General features: G+C 39.8%; 1 protein-coding gene across 19 annotated transcripts in view; it reads left to right on the top strand.

Moving 5' to 3' along the window:
- NHSL1 (NHS like 1) overlaps positions 1-14,405 on the top strand; it is a 244,036-nt gene extending 229,631 nt beyond the window's left edge. For 13 of the 19 annotated variants that reach the window (XM_065590261.1, XM_005280348.4, XM_005280350.4 and 10 more), the window contains 3 exons: positions 3,647-7,069; positions 7,633-7,762; positions 12,158-14,405. In XM_065590261.1, the coding sequence (XP_065446333.1) occupies positions 3,647-7,069; positions 7,633-7,762; positions 12,158-12,890 (4,286 nt within the window). In that variant the 3' untranslated portion in view covers positions 12,891-14,405. Of the gene's footprint in view, positions 1-3,646; positions 7,070-7,632; positions 7,763-8,176; positions 8,229-12,157 lie in introns of all 19 variants that reach the window. The other 6 variants (XM_065590262.1, XM_005280349.4, XM_005280351.4 and 3 more) reach the window with 2 other exon arrangements.
- The last annotated feature ends 525 nt before the right edge of the window (positions 14,406-14,930 follow it).

Below are 14,930 nucleotides of genomic sequence, written 5' to 3'. Positions count from 1 at the left end.
CCCTATAAATATATGAGCCCATCTTGACTCAGATATTCAGTTTTCTCTATTTGCTCTTAAATTGTGCCCTAATTGAGCTGCCTGTTCAGTAGTCCCAGTAATTCCCAGCCTGGCAACTGTTTGATGGGTAAGATGCTACGTCCAGGTGTCTCACGTGGTAGTGCACAGCACTAATCAGCAAGCCACTGTGCTAGACACCACCATTTTAAAACTCCAAGCAGAATGATGATTATTCTCAACCACATTTGTGCAACATCTGTAGCTCAATTTTCATTTCTGTAAAAAAAAAATTGCTGATGTCTGCTTAAACACCCCTGCAACCAAATGGGCTTTTAGCTGATACGTGGTATCCTTTCAAAGCTCAAATTCTCTTCCAGCATTTGGTGTTGTGGCAGACATAACTTCAACCTGTTATTAGATTAGAGGTTTCTAAATTTAATATTCATTAATGGTTTGAGGTTTTCCTCAGAAACTGCTGCTGAACAATACACATTCCACCAGCTGTAGCAACAAAGGCAATTCAGGTTAAGAATTTTTGGAGAGCCTTCAGAAGAGTGTGTAAGAGACTATCTGGCATTCGATGAGGAATTCCAAACAACCTGGGAAACAATAAAAAAACAAAATTCCCTCCAAAATTCCACCAAGCTGGGGTTAACCCACAGCATTTTAAGAGAGGCGCAGTGCGTTCCCACAGATTTCCCTGTAGATTTTTGTTGTCCCTTTACAAGAAATGGAACTGGAAACAGGTACATAATTGTGCAATTAGACAGGGCTCACAACTTCCATTGATTTCAAAGGGAGTTGTGCACTCATCTGAGGACAGAAATAGACCAATGCAATTTCACAATTTGTCACTTAGTCCTTTTTAACAGAAATTTTTTAAAACCTCAAAGTTATGTTCTCTTTAAAAACAAAAACAAGACACTTTTCAGAATATATTACTTGAAACAATTAGCCTACAATTTAAGGCCCTTATCTATCAGCTATAGCTTTGTGAGTGGACCCTTGCACCTGCATAGAGTGCCGCTGGTTTCACTGGGACTGCACACTGGTTGCCTGTTACAACTGTGTAGCCTCAGTGAAGTCATGGGGCTCTGCAAGGGATCTGCCTACCTGGATCTGATTGCAATACTGGGGTCTAAAGTTTTACCTACCTTGAGTCAAATTTTGCACTCCTTGCATGTGCATAAAGACTGCTAGATTAGGCCCTAAATTGTCCTGACATTGTTTTGTTCCAATCAGCTTAAAATTTCCATGCATATTTACAGTAAATAAATTTGTCCCAGTTACTTGCACTCTAAATTTCTCAGCTTCTTGTCTTGGGTCAAAATCTTTGGTGTTGTCCTGCTTTGTGAATGGTACTATTATGCTGAATATTTAGTTTCCCTACGTGTAACATTTTAAACAAATGTGAAGTGTGTTTCCATGTATTTTTAAAAGTTGCTGTTGTAGAGGAACAAATTTAGCTTATCTTTATATAAACTTTTCAGTGTGTGTGTGTGTGTGTGTGTATACACACTGAAAAGTAATTCTCAATCAATCAGAATACAAAGATATTGTATACCTACTGTGATGCATAACTGCAGTTTATTCTCACACAGTTTCCTACATTCTGTCTATTTTTGTCAAATCGCAACTGCTATTTTTCTATGTAATACACAAATTCCTTATCTCTAACTGGCTAATAATAATTGTCACCTGGTCACATCACAGGGGCAGGGATCTTTGTGATGTCTAACTTTGTGTTTTTATAGCACTGTGCAAAACAGGAACCTGACCCTGTAATATAAATACAAATAATAAAAATATTATTATTCTTATTATATGGCTCTCTCAATAACTAGACTCTAATTATGCAAATCTGTACCTTAATTGGCTGCTATAGTCTGTCTGCTCTGATAGGCTCATGTACTTAGAACTTTCTAGCTGTTTGCCAGCAAAGAATTATCTAATTTCATTTCTCATTCCCTTGGCTGAAGCAGAAAAATTCTGCATTTTCATGAGAGCAGAAGAATCTACACACAAGCAAACAAAATGGGCATAAAATGGCTTAAAGTTTACTTTTTTATCTTGAAAAAAGTAAAACAAATTCAGCCTTTTATGTGCTGCTTTCGCTTTAGAAGCATCACCCCAAGCAATACCCTTCCCTCCTCCCCCAAATACCTTTTCACTCTGATAGATGCCAAGAATAAGAATAATTGAACGTGCTTTAAACTGTATTTAAAACTGAATGGGGAAAACACTTCTTCTACCAATCCAGTTGTGTTTAGCAAATAAGAAAGAAGGCAGGTAGTGGGAGAGGGTGCCAACTCAGAAACGCCACTGGGTCATTTCTGAGACCAGCTTGCAGGCAGGAGTTTTAAAGCAACCACTTTCCCCCTGTTCCAGCTGTTTTTAGTGCCTTAGCAGGAATCCAAGTCTGTAGCTGCGGGCTCTGAGACTCACTGCAATGGATTTTAAAACACAGTGTAGACAAACTCTTTCCTCTGCTACCTCTTCTGTTTGCAATTTACTGTAGTAGCACAACTGAAATGGGGATTCAGAGCCCTTCCAGTCCAGTTTTAAATGCTGTTTAAAGAACAATATATATGGTGGTGGTTTTTTTCTTGGCACAAAGACCTATAAAGATATAAATCTATAATAACCTGATGGTCCTTTCTTTTGATTTAGTAATAGCTGTATAGAGGGCTTCTAGGCCCTACAGTAATACAAATAATAAATAACTATGATAATATATCTTGAACTAATACATTCTTCATCCTTTGTCCTCCAAGTCTGTTTACCCCTGGCTATGGTATTTGCCTCATAAACAGGAAACACAGTGGTCTTCAACGTCTCTGTTTGCTTTTTAAATAAGGGTTGCGGGTATTTGATGGTGCTGGGCATTGGAAGATCATCAGTTGAATTAGTTTTTTTGGTTTCCCTCCACCCCCATTTTCTTCTTTTACTGTAGATACAAAATAATTCCAACGGGAAATGGTATTTAATCCTTTACAGATTTAAGTAATATATTATTTTTACTGCTTTCTTTAAACATTTGCTTTATTTGTGATACAGCAACTCCCACTGTCAATTCTTTAGCCCACACAAAGATTTGAAGAGATGCTGGTGCCTTCTGAAGGACTTTGAAAAGAATAGTGTTTAGAAACAGTTCCGCAGATTTTAATTTTTTTTAATGATTCCTTTTCCTTATTCTTTGTTTCCCAAGATGTTAGTACAGAACCAAGATTTTCATTTCTCAGGCTTTTGTCTGTTCCTGCTGCTTCCCTTCTGGAAGTCGTGCAGTATTATTTGGTGTGTAACATAATGGGTTGCTGTGGAAATTATTATCATGTCATAAATAGAAGATGTCATGTGGAATAAGCAGTAGGAACACACAAGATTCCATAAGCAAACAGTCCCTCGTAATAAAGAAAATGGGACGAGAAATGCAGAAAATATACAATGCATAAGCAGTGTTTGTTGGTACTGCATGGTTTTTCAGAAGGCATGAACATCTCTCCACAGCTGTATAACCGCCAAGGGCAAAGGGAACAATGATCTAATAATGAATGTGACCTATGATGTCTTTTACATTAATAAGAACACGGAAATAGTGAAGTGCTTGTGTTTTCGAGGGATAATTGTTGTTTTATTTTGACTCCAGCAGTTGGCACTGGCCAAAGTGACTTCCGTGGGCATTCAATGTATGTCCCAGATCACTATTCCACACTAGGGAGACTAGACAGCTACCGCTCTGCTATGCAGCGATCTGAAACCAAGGACACCAGCTGCCAGACAGAAGAAGTCAAAGTCGTGCCCCCTTCAGTGAGAAGAATACGAGCACAGAAAGGACAAGGGATTGCGGCCCAGATGTCTCAGTTCTCCAGCTCATCTGGAAACATGTCTGTGATGAGTGATTCCGCTGGGGTTATATTTGCCTCTCGCCTAAATAACGACATGGGTTTTCATAGCCTGCCTCGACCTGGAGCAAGAGTGTCTCTGCAGTCACTAGACCAAAGGCAGAGCATCTCTAACCAGGCAGACGACATCGCTGGCACTTTGTCAAACCAGATAAGCAAGTTGCAGGTTGATAATAGTGTGGTCCATATGAGGAATAACCCGAGGACTGAGACACTGCCAAGGCCAAAGTCCCAAGAGGTGAGAAGTTATGAGAGTGAAAAAGCTGCAAGCCCGGCATGTGTGGTCTCTCCTCATGCCACATATTCAACCAGCATCATACCAAATGCCACGATATCATCCTCTTCAGAAGTTATTGTGATTCATACCACCCAGAGTGCTGGACCATTGGATAGTAAAATCACCAGCTCACCTTCCTACACAAAACCCAGAGACAGTCCTGTTGCCAACAATGCAGTAAGCGTGAAAGAAGATCACCATTCTTCTAGCGGTAACTGGAGTGAGAGCAGCTCAACGCGCCACTCCCAGACCTCAGACACTATCTCGTCTAATGCTATCATGATGCTCTCCCTTGGTGACTCAGCTGTATCCCTCAGCACTCCAGGAAATGTGGAGAATACGTCCCAAAGTATGAGCTATAGCTGTAGAAACAATCTCCCTTTCCCAGGCCACTCCCAGGATAGCGATGGCAGGAGTGAATCCAGTTTTTCAGGGGACAGATCACAAAGCAACAGTATAAACAGCACAGAGCACTGGGTGTACAAATCTAGAGAAAATGATGAGACTCCCTCACACAAGCCAACCTGTGCCACTGCAGGTTATTTCACTCCTGTAAGCAACGTGAGTAGCAGCAGCCTAGAGAGAACTTCTGTCAAAGAAGATTCAAGTTCTCTGTATTCAGTGGACCATGACGGCTACTACACTACCATGCATATGGACTCTGGACTCAAGTCAGGTAAACTATGCAATAGTAATAATGGTTTTGGAAACCCCAGGCACAGTGTGATTAATATTTTTGATGGAAATGAGAAGAAAAATCAAGACGAGCGGTCAAGCAACAGTGACAAATCCCTCATACGAAACATATCTTTGAAAAAAGCAAAGAAGCCACCTCTTCCACCATCCAGAACAGACTCACTCAGAAGGGTCCCGAAGAAAAAAACCCAGTCCAGTGGACAGGTACTTGATGAAACACTAATTGCTACCCTCCAGCATTCACTGCAGTTAAACCTTCAGTGCAAAAATGGTAGTTCCCCATCCCAAAGTCCATGCAGTGATTATGAGGATCCCTGGGTGCTGCGCTCTCGCAGCCAGAGCTCCGTCAGCGCAAGTAGCAGCATGATGTCCACAACAGCTCCAAATATGTACTCTCTCTGTACTGTCACTCCATCACAGAGTGACACAAGCAGCATCAAGTCAGAGTGTGCTGACCAGTGGGGTTACTACAGTGACTATGCTGGCGTGCCAGATGATCAGTTTAAATGCCCAGTGGCTCGTTCTGCAAGCACTACAGCCAACCTCAATGATTACAGCATCAGCCACCTCAATGACGGCTCAAGGGCTTCTATGCCCCAAGTGGCGAGTGGACTGGCCAAACCAAAGAACACTTCTCCAGAGAAGTCTCACAGAGTCACATCACCATCTAGTGGGTATTCTAGTCAATCAAATACACCCACAGCACTTACTCCAGTGCCCGTGTTTTTAAAATCCATGTCACCAGCAAATGGGAAACCCAAGTTGAAACCGAAAGTGCCTGAGAGAAAATCTTCTCTGCTATCTTCAGTATCCGTCTCTTCATCCTCCACTTCTCTTTCTTCCAATACATCTACTGAAGGGAGTGTGAACATGAAGAAACTGGACCCAGCCCTGACCTCCCCTCCTGACGCTGCTGGTCCTCCACCTCCGACACCTCCACATTCCCCTGATCATCCTCTCCCTCCTCCGCCCCCTGCCCCAGCAGATGGAATGGATCTGCCTCCATTACCAGCTTCTCCCAGCTTCCCTCCACCCCCGCCAGAAGCTATTATAAATCCTTCCTTTCCCCTGAGTGGTCCGTGGTTTCCTTCTCCTCCACAGGAAATGTCATTCAGTCCTTTTTCTGCCCCTTCTTCCTCCATTTTCCCCAATGTAGTACCTCCACCAGCACCACCTCTTGACCCCAAACTGACACAAGATGCAACTAAATTCACACAATATTCTTTTAAGAAATGTAATCAGGATGATTCTGGCTACAGTGCAGTGAAACAGCCAGCCAACAAGCAAGACTCCAGTAGGCCTGTAATGCCCTTAATAACCACCAAAGCACTGCAAATGGTACAACTGAGGTCTGTGAAAAAATGTACAGGAGCACAGACTGAACAATCAGCTGGATCTATTTCTGAAGCCAACTCTCAGGAAAAAGCAACTGTAATTTTCTCACCACAGCCTTCTCTAAAACCATCTCTTTCACTAAGGCTCAGTAACAGCCTGGATGAAGAGATGAAAACTCATAGTCCTTCCTTCAAAAACTTAGTTCAAACTCCTCCTCAGAGTTCACTTCCAGATCTCAGTGACAGTGCACCTGAGATCAGCAGTGGTCAAAAACCTGGAAATGCAGCAGGTCTAATACAAACCTTTGAAGCTGATGTATCAGGAACAAACATTGAAGAAGCACCTCAGTCTCCTGTGCAGAATGAAAAATCTCACTCTGGCCTTATTAGTACACCGTTTCAGGTGCCATCGGGTTCTCCAAACAAGACTCAGGGTATATCACCAAACAAGAAGCCACCTCCTATTTCGAAGAAACCGAAACTGTTCCTCATTGTGCCACCTCCGCAGCTAGATTTTACAGCAGAGAAAATAGCTAACGTGAGTGATCCTGTCAGAGGCACATCAAGTCCAACTAGGAGAGAGATTGCACATTGCGAAGAAGCAAAAAATTGTCTTACAGATGGACTCAGTTCCAATGAGATGGACTCGGGCAGATTGGTTCCTGAGGGAGGAGCTGCTGGTTCCACCTTCTTTGAAACAGTGGAAACCAATGTCTGTATGGTACAGCCTGCAGCATCACCAGTTCAAGAAGCTCCCAAGCAGGAGCAGCAGACCACTTTGGATGAAGGAAGCAGTTCAGACAGCAATGGAGACGACAGCAGTAACACTGACAGACATCTATCTCAAGAGGATGAAAGTGGTAAGTCTGTCTTCTTTTATCCTTCAGGTGTAGCAGGAGCTAGTTTACTGATGGTTGGGGCTGGAGGAAGTGCAATAGCATTCAAATTTTCACCCATAGAAAGGGAGATGTGATACTAGACTAAAAATCATAAGGGAAATAACAGGGCTCGGATTAATCCCTGATAAAGATTCTCTATCTCCATCTTAACCTTTAGTCAGAAAAGCAGTGGAGATACAAGCAGCGTTTTGTTAACTGCATCATCTGTTTAAAAATCCTAGGAAAACCTGATTAGTTTGAAGAATTTTGGTGACTAGTTTTAATTGAAGCCCTAAAAAAACCTCCTTAAAACATAATTTTGTGCTGTGTATATGTAAACAAACATAGGCATTTCAGACACTGCAGTTCCCTCAAAAAAAAATTATTGTGAAATCAGAGAAATATTGAGAAAACAGTATGTTCAGTATATCCCTTCAATGTTTCACTTACTGTAGGTGAAGGATACGGAGGGATGCTTTAGCGGATAATGTGCAGTTTGGGACTCCGGTGACAGCCTGTCTGTATTTTTTATTCCTTCTGATTAGCTGAGGTGTTTGAGACAGACACAACAAATAATTCATCACTGCCAAGCAACAGTTACAGGGCACGGAGTGAGGAGGTGGCAACGCCAGCTAGACCGAGAACTACTGAGGATCTGTTTGCAGCCATTCACAGGTACTGCGGAAATTGCTGTCGGTATTGCTCCATCCACTAACTCTCTCACAATTCAGTTAATAGTCTCCTCCAAAGAAACCTAATTTTGATCATTTTTGTTTTTACTGCAAAACCCTCTTTATTTTCTAGTAAATAACTGTAGTAGGAAATCAGTAATAAACACAAGAACGTGCATTTTATTGCTTTATAATAATATTTAACTAATTCCACATTAAAAATTGCTCACAGTTAAACCAGTTTTGATAATCCTACAAATCTCCTGACCCCTGAAAATTTCATGTTACACCTTGTGTATATTGTATTATTCTTAATCTGCCTGATTAACTTTACTTTTGCTTTCTCTGTGTATCTTTTTGTTTTCATTCCCTTTCCCCTTCATCCCTTTTACTCTCCTTCGCTGGTTATATGGTGCAGTTTGGGACAGAGGCTCAACGCTAATGCTTCATGGCAAGCGTGGCTTAAACTGGCAAGTAACATAATATGTCAGTCATATGGCAAAACATATGACAAGTGCTGGATTATAGTTTGCCATAATCCAGTCTGAAGTGGGGTATTTTGTGTCAAACTGGTTTAGCAATGAAGAGTGCAATACAGATTCCATGCATCATTCCCCTGTTTAAAAACCTCCCAACTCACTAGGTACCTGATTTTTCATTTAGCTTTCTTTAGATTTAAAAAAAATAACACTTCAGTGAGAAGCAGGTTCACCATTTAACCTAGCAGGTATGCAGAAAAAAAGTATCTACGATTGGAACAGTTGAAGAACTTCTATTTGGAATGTGTGTGGTGGTGGTGCCATCTTATGGCCATGTAGTTTTCTTCAAAACACATATGGGCCAAATTTCCAAAGGGTCACTGTCATTGGTTACTTTCACTCACTAGGAATGTAATTAGTCAGTTTGTGTACACAGTTTGTGTGGCTTTTCCATCACAAATATTAGAAAAGAGGAAGTCTTGTGGCTAATGCACATGACTAGGAATCAGGACACTCAGGACGCATATATGATTTCATTTGTGAAATAATCCATTTTAGACATTATATCACAATGTTGGCTTTCCATAACTTTTTGATATCCCTTAAAAAAGAAAATTGTGATATAATGTCTGAAGCTGAAAGAATGATTGTACAAAGGAAATATTGGTTTATTGAGGGCAATATTTTACATTATATACACACAAAGGTTCGCTCTGCATGGAATACATACATGGAATTAAATGTGTATATTTGTGTGTGTAGATATATCTATACACACACACATATATACACATTATACACAAAATATAAAAATAAAATAGAGCTGGCAGTGATGCCTATAGTTAATATTACCTGAGACTTCCCTTTAAAAGACCCCAGTTTTCAGTTGCTTATAATTTTGCTAAACTTTAACTGCTAGGGCTGAAATTTTCCATGTTAGGTGTCTGCTTCAGGCTGAATTTTTAAGAAAGTTTCAGCAAAAAATGGTTCAATTTGAGAACAAGGCTAGGACTCTTTTCTCTCTCTCCTAACTCTAGCCTCCCCCTCCCCCCACTCCCTCCCCAGCAACCAGACATCGAGAAGGTCCCATGTCTCCATGCTTTGGAGCAGGGACTTGAAATTTGGCAAGGAATTCAGCCTAGGTTAGAGATGTGCCTTTTGCTCCCCCTGTGAAATTTGGCTGAATAATAAACCTCTGAAAGTCTTGGTTTGTGCATGTTCCGGGCTGGCAGCAAATGTTCCATCTCCACTGAGGATATTGCACACCCTCAGAGCTCCAAGCCAACCACACTGAGCGTGCTCCTTCGACTCACTGCGTTCACTGAGCATACTTCAGCCTAGGAAATTGCCATTGTGTCCCTTTGGCAGCTGCATGAGAGCCTGGACTCAGAGTGCTCAGTGTTTGTGGCAGCCTGCCACAATTTCTCCAAGGAACCTAAGAAAGAGAAGGGAAATGACCACTTTTAACTGTTTATATTTCTGCCAAATCTGAATGGAATTTCATGGGGGGGAAGAGGAGGAAGGCATCTCTCTAGACCCTGGGGATTCTTCCTGCAAAATAGCCAAGGCAGGCTGAAAACAGTGGAGCTGTAAGAGCTTCTTAAAAACAAGATTACAATAATCCTTTATATGTGGAAAGTGCTAGGCAACTTATATATAGGGGTCACTAAAGCTACCCCATATAATATATAAATGCATATTCTAAAATTCAAGCATTATTCTCCCTGTCTGCGTAGGCCCTGACACCGAGATTGACGTAGATAGGGTGTTCCTGGTCTTGGACAACACTGTTGCAATATTTCCCCCCCTTATACTCCTTAACATTGCCTGTCCTCCCTCACAGTGGATAGGTGCCAGCACTGCACTTTTCTCTCAGCTAGAAAGATGTAAGCAGCAGCATTTGAAAATTACACCAGTTACACAATAAGTTGACTACAGGTGTGTAATAGGTGGGATGCATCTGAACTCCACCAACACAAAGGGTCCTGAGATTACTCCCGATATCATGTGGCTACATCCTCTTGCTGCCTCCAGCTTAGCCGATGTACTGTATTTTGGTACTTTGTTTTCTGTTGGTAGGCCATAATGCAAATGCATCTGAGCTTGCCATGGAGAAAACTCAGCCTCTGGCAGAAATGGGGATGAAACATTACATCAGAATGTCCTTAGGTGTACATGGAGTTGTACCATTTATGGTTTTAATAAGGGGAATGGTCTGTATTGTACAAGTCTTTTCGTAAATAATAACATGTAATTTGTTGTGTAAATCTTGCATTTGCAATAAGTGCTGAGAGTCATTTTTAATCCTTTGGTGATATTATATATATATATTATAATACAGCATTAATACACTTTTTATATGCATTCTTACTTAGTCCACAGGTGCAAGCATATAATCTACATAATGACGTAAAGACGGGGGCAATAAAAATCCAGTTCCCGCACACATAGGCTCTTCTGATTTTTGCTGTGTTTTCTATAGTTTTCTATTTTTAAATTTAAAATCATGTAGCTCCTCTGGCTGCCAAGATAAATTTCATGTTATAAGTTAGCAAATTGGTCTGCTCTTGGCTCTGTAATCAAACAGATGGGAGTTACAGAGCACCAACTGCATTGTAAATATCTGCCATTTATCTTGAAGGCCTGATTTTAACCATTTAAATTCTTACTTTTAAAATCATTTTATCTAAAACCATAACATCTAGTTCTTTTAATTCAAACTTATCTTTAGTGTTGTTAACATGCTTGACCATGTACATTTCCAAAGAAAAATGTACAAAACTACATCCTAAGCTCTCCTAAAGGAATCATGAGCAATAAACAGCATGAGTCTCTAAAGAATATATGCCAGACAGATTAGACTGATATATTTTTATACGGGTGTCAAACAATTAAAAAAATTAATTGCGATTAATCGTGCTGTTAAACAATAATAGAATAACATTTATTTAAATATTTTTGAGCGTTTTCTACATTTTCAAATATACTGATTTCAGTTACAACACAGAATACAAAGTGTACAGCGCTCACTTTATTTTTGGTTACAAATATTTGCACTGTAAAAAACAAAATAAATAGTATTTTTCAATTCACCTAATACAAGTACTGTAGCCCAATCTCTTTATCATGAAAGTTGAACTTACAAACATAGAAATATGTACAAAAAAATCTGCATTCAAAAATAAAACAATGTAAAACTTTAGAGCTTACAGGTGAAGTGGAGTTATGTAACAAAAAAAACCCTACATTTGTAAGTTGCACTTTCACGATAAAGAGATTGCATTACGGTACTTATATGAGGTGAATTGAAAAATACTATTTATTTTGTTTATCATTTTTACAATGCAAATATTTGTTCAAACATAATAATATAAAGTGAGCACTGTACACTTTGTATTATGTGTTGTAATAGAAATCAATATATTTCTATGTAAATGTAGAAAAACATCCAAAAATATTTAATAAATTTCAATTGGTATTCTATTGTTTAACAATGGGATTAATCGTGATTAATGTTTTTAATTGTGATTAATTTTTGAGTTAATCACATGAGTTAAGTGCGATTAATCAACAGCTCTAATTTTTTGTGATCAAATCCCAATATTTGTGGACAAAAAGAATGCTGCCTATATCTAGATTTAGTCAAGTATTGGTTTGGCTTGGACATCAGCACTGTCAAATACAATAGATTCACTATTCCTATTCTGAGGAATAAGAATAGTGGATTTGTCTCTGACTCCCTTATGCCTCAAAGATCTGTTTTATTATATGCACAGGTTTGGTGGTGTCATTATTTATACTTCCTAGATTGTTCCCCTCTCTGTTTAATGGTAACTTGCTGTCCTGCTTATTAGTTTGTTGAATAGACTTCCTTGTTTATTTGGGGGGAAAATGTTTTATTTTTATATTTAAAATCTCAGATCCAAAAGGAAAGTCCTTGGCCGCAAAGATTCTGAAGATGACCGCACCCGCAACCATTCTCCTTCGCCCCCAGTAACACCCACTGGTGCGTCCCCAAATCTAGCTTCCCTGAAGCACGCAGGATCAATTCAGAGAAGCATTCGCAAGAGCAGCACCAGCAATGATAACTTCAAAGCCCTGCTGCTGAAGAAAGGGAGCCGCTCAGACACCAGTTCCCGCATGTCAGCAGCAGAGATGCTGAAGAATACAGATCCAAGGTTCCACCGAACAAAGTCAGACTCTTCCCTTGAGTTTCCCGACAGCCCTGCGAGCTGTTCCCCCAGCAAGAACAAAAGGGCCCAGGAAGAATGGGCCAAGAGTGAAGGCCTGATGCCAAGGAGTATGTCCTTTTCCAGCACTAGGTATGGCAGGTCGCGAACACCACCCTCTGCTGCCAGCAGCAAGTACAACGTCCGGAACCGTATCCAGAGCAGTCCCATGACTGTTATTAGCGAGGGAGATGGGGAAGCAGTCGAACCAACAGAGAGCAGGATCCGTAGGACTTTAAAAGAGCAGCAAGAGAGCCAGCTCAATGTGTTTGACAGCAATGACATGGACATGAATGATTTTCTGTATGCTGAGGAGGCCGATTCCAATGAGACGAAGGCTCCAACCCACTTAGACTTAATGACTCAACTGGTAAAACCAAATGCTTCAAACAAGTGTCTAAGCCCTTCAGACGAAAAAAGTTAAGAAGTGAGGACAAAGGCATTTGGTATTAGTCTTTCAGATGGTATATAGAATGAGTAAGCAACAGATCCCAGGAGAAAGCCCAGTCCAGAACAGTTTATTTTGCTGAGCGTTTATTACATGAACTTCATATGTGCATTGAACACTGGAGCACTGATTGCTCTGCAGGGTTGGGTTGGGTAGGGTGCGGCTTGCTTTGAGTAGGTGGTCTGTGACTTTAAAGAAAGTAACAGTTGAACTTTTTCATAAGCCTTAAAAGTCCTGTCTGAGAGAGTTTCCTCAGATCCTTTGGGGTGTGAATTTTTTGATACTTTTTGATTGTGGGAGCAAAATTTAGAGTAAGCCTGAAAAGAAGATGGGAAGCTTCTGTGGTACAAAGGGGCAGTTGCTTTAAGGCATTATATTTCTGAGGCTTGGGAAGTGGATAAGATGCGTGGCCTATTGGAGGTAGCAGGGCTAGCGCTGCACAACTTCTTTTCTGTGTGTGCGCCTGTTAATTTAAGCATGTCGTATTAATGTAAAAAGATTAATAGATTATGAATTGGTGTAGGTACATTTTTCCAGAGGAAAATATACACTTTTTAAACCTAACACAGGAGAGTGGGCACAGTTGTAATACAGTACTAGCTGCTGTGCAGCCATAGTGACAGTCACACAAACACACTCTCATTTCCAAGTGAATTGCTTACTTGATTGGAAACTGCGAGAACTGAAATAACAGGATGCATATTTATAAAGAGAATGTAAGTGAATAATAGGAAAATGGGAGAGGAATAAGCAATACACTGCCAGATTTGGAAAGTTTCAGGTGTCTGAAATGAAATTAATCACAAAACATGAATTTGAGAGTTTGCACCACAGAGCAGTGGTGGAGCCTTTCCATTTAAATTAAACATGGAGGTGACATTTTGCCAGAAGTTTTTCTTCCATTTATCAAAATGGGAAGACTTCTTATAACTTTCATCACTTGAAATGTCAAATATTTGCTAACTTTTGGTTACCAAAGAGTAAGTTAGTTATTTTCCTTTTTGATTTGCCTGCAGTATTTCTATTTTTAGGAAAATATTTTTAGCAAGGTTTGTTTTATTTTATTGTATATTTTACTGATGGTAATAAAAGTGTTTAATGGTTTTCATTTTTAAAGAAAACAGTTGATTAAAACTGAAACATTGGCTGGAGTTTTTGGTTCGTAGTAGGAAGGAAGCTTTTAATTTTGAATAGGATTTTTGCATCATTTGATGGTTTGTGCAGTTTTTATATTGATTGTAAATAATGGAAGTTGTTAAATACCTTTTGATCTTCCCACTTTAGAATTTATACATTTTTAGACTGCTTTAAGAAGAAACACTCTCTTTGTAGATTATTTATTTTAGTGAAATATGCTTGTAATCCCTTTCTTCAATCCCTTATTTGTTAGTAATGTAAATTTCCGGGGCCTTCACTTAACTCTTCCCTTCAAAAGAGGGGGATGATGACAATGCTGTGACTCTGCTTAAATAAAACAAGGCTGCCAATTGCTATCTTGTCTTTTGAATTGATAACATCTGTCAAAAGTTGCAGCCAACATTTTGTGCTCTTACATAGAAAACCTTGCACCTTAACTACTAACATCCAGTTCATATAGCGAAACTTACACTTTAGTGGCATCTAACAATTTTTGGTATCGCTTCATCCCATTTTACATATCTTTTGGGACAAACCCAATTGCAATGAATAGACCTGAAGAAATCCTATCTCATCTCCAACCTCCACTACATACTGTTTACTGTATAATTTACTCAGATGTTACTGTTCCTCCTCTCTTCTTTGCTACTAGTCCCAGAGAACTAAAGTTCTTGAAGCAGCAGATGAGGTGTTAAATCAGTGGGAGCCAGTTTGCCCATAATATGGGTTCTGCAGTGCTGTATGTCTAAATCCCTGGAACAATGGAACTGTGTATAGCAAACTTTCTATGCTTCAGATATGTTGAGCAGGTGAAAATACCATGCATATATATATATATATATATATATATATGCATTTGATTATTGGAACCAAGTGAAA

Source organism: Chrysemys picta, chromosome 3 (genome assembly GCF_011386835.1).
Source record: "Chrysemys picta bellii isolate R12L10 chromosome 3, ASM1138683v2, whole genome shotgun sequence".
Classification (NCBI taxonomy): Eukaryota; Metazoa; Chordata; order Testudines; family Emydidae; genus Chrysemys; species Chrysemys picta.
The sequence above is the reverse complement of the archived record's forward strand: the minus strand, read 5'-3'. Positions and strand labels throughout refer to the sequence as shown.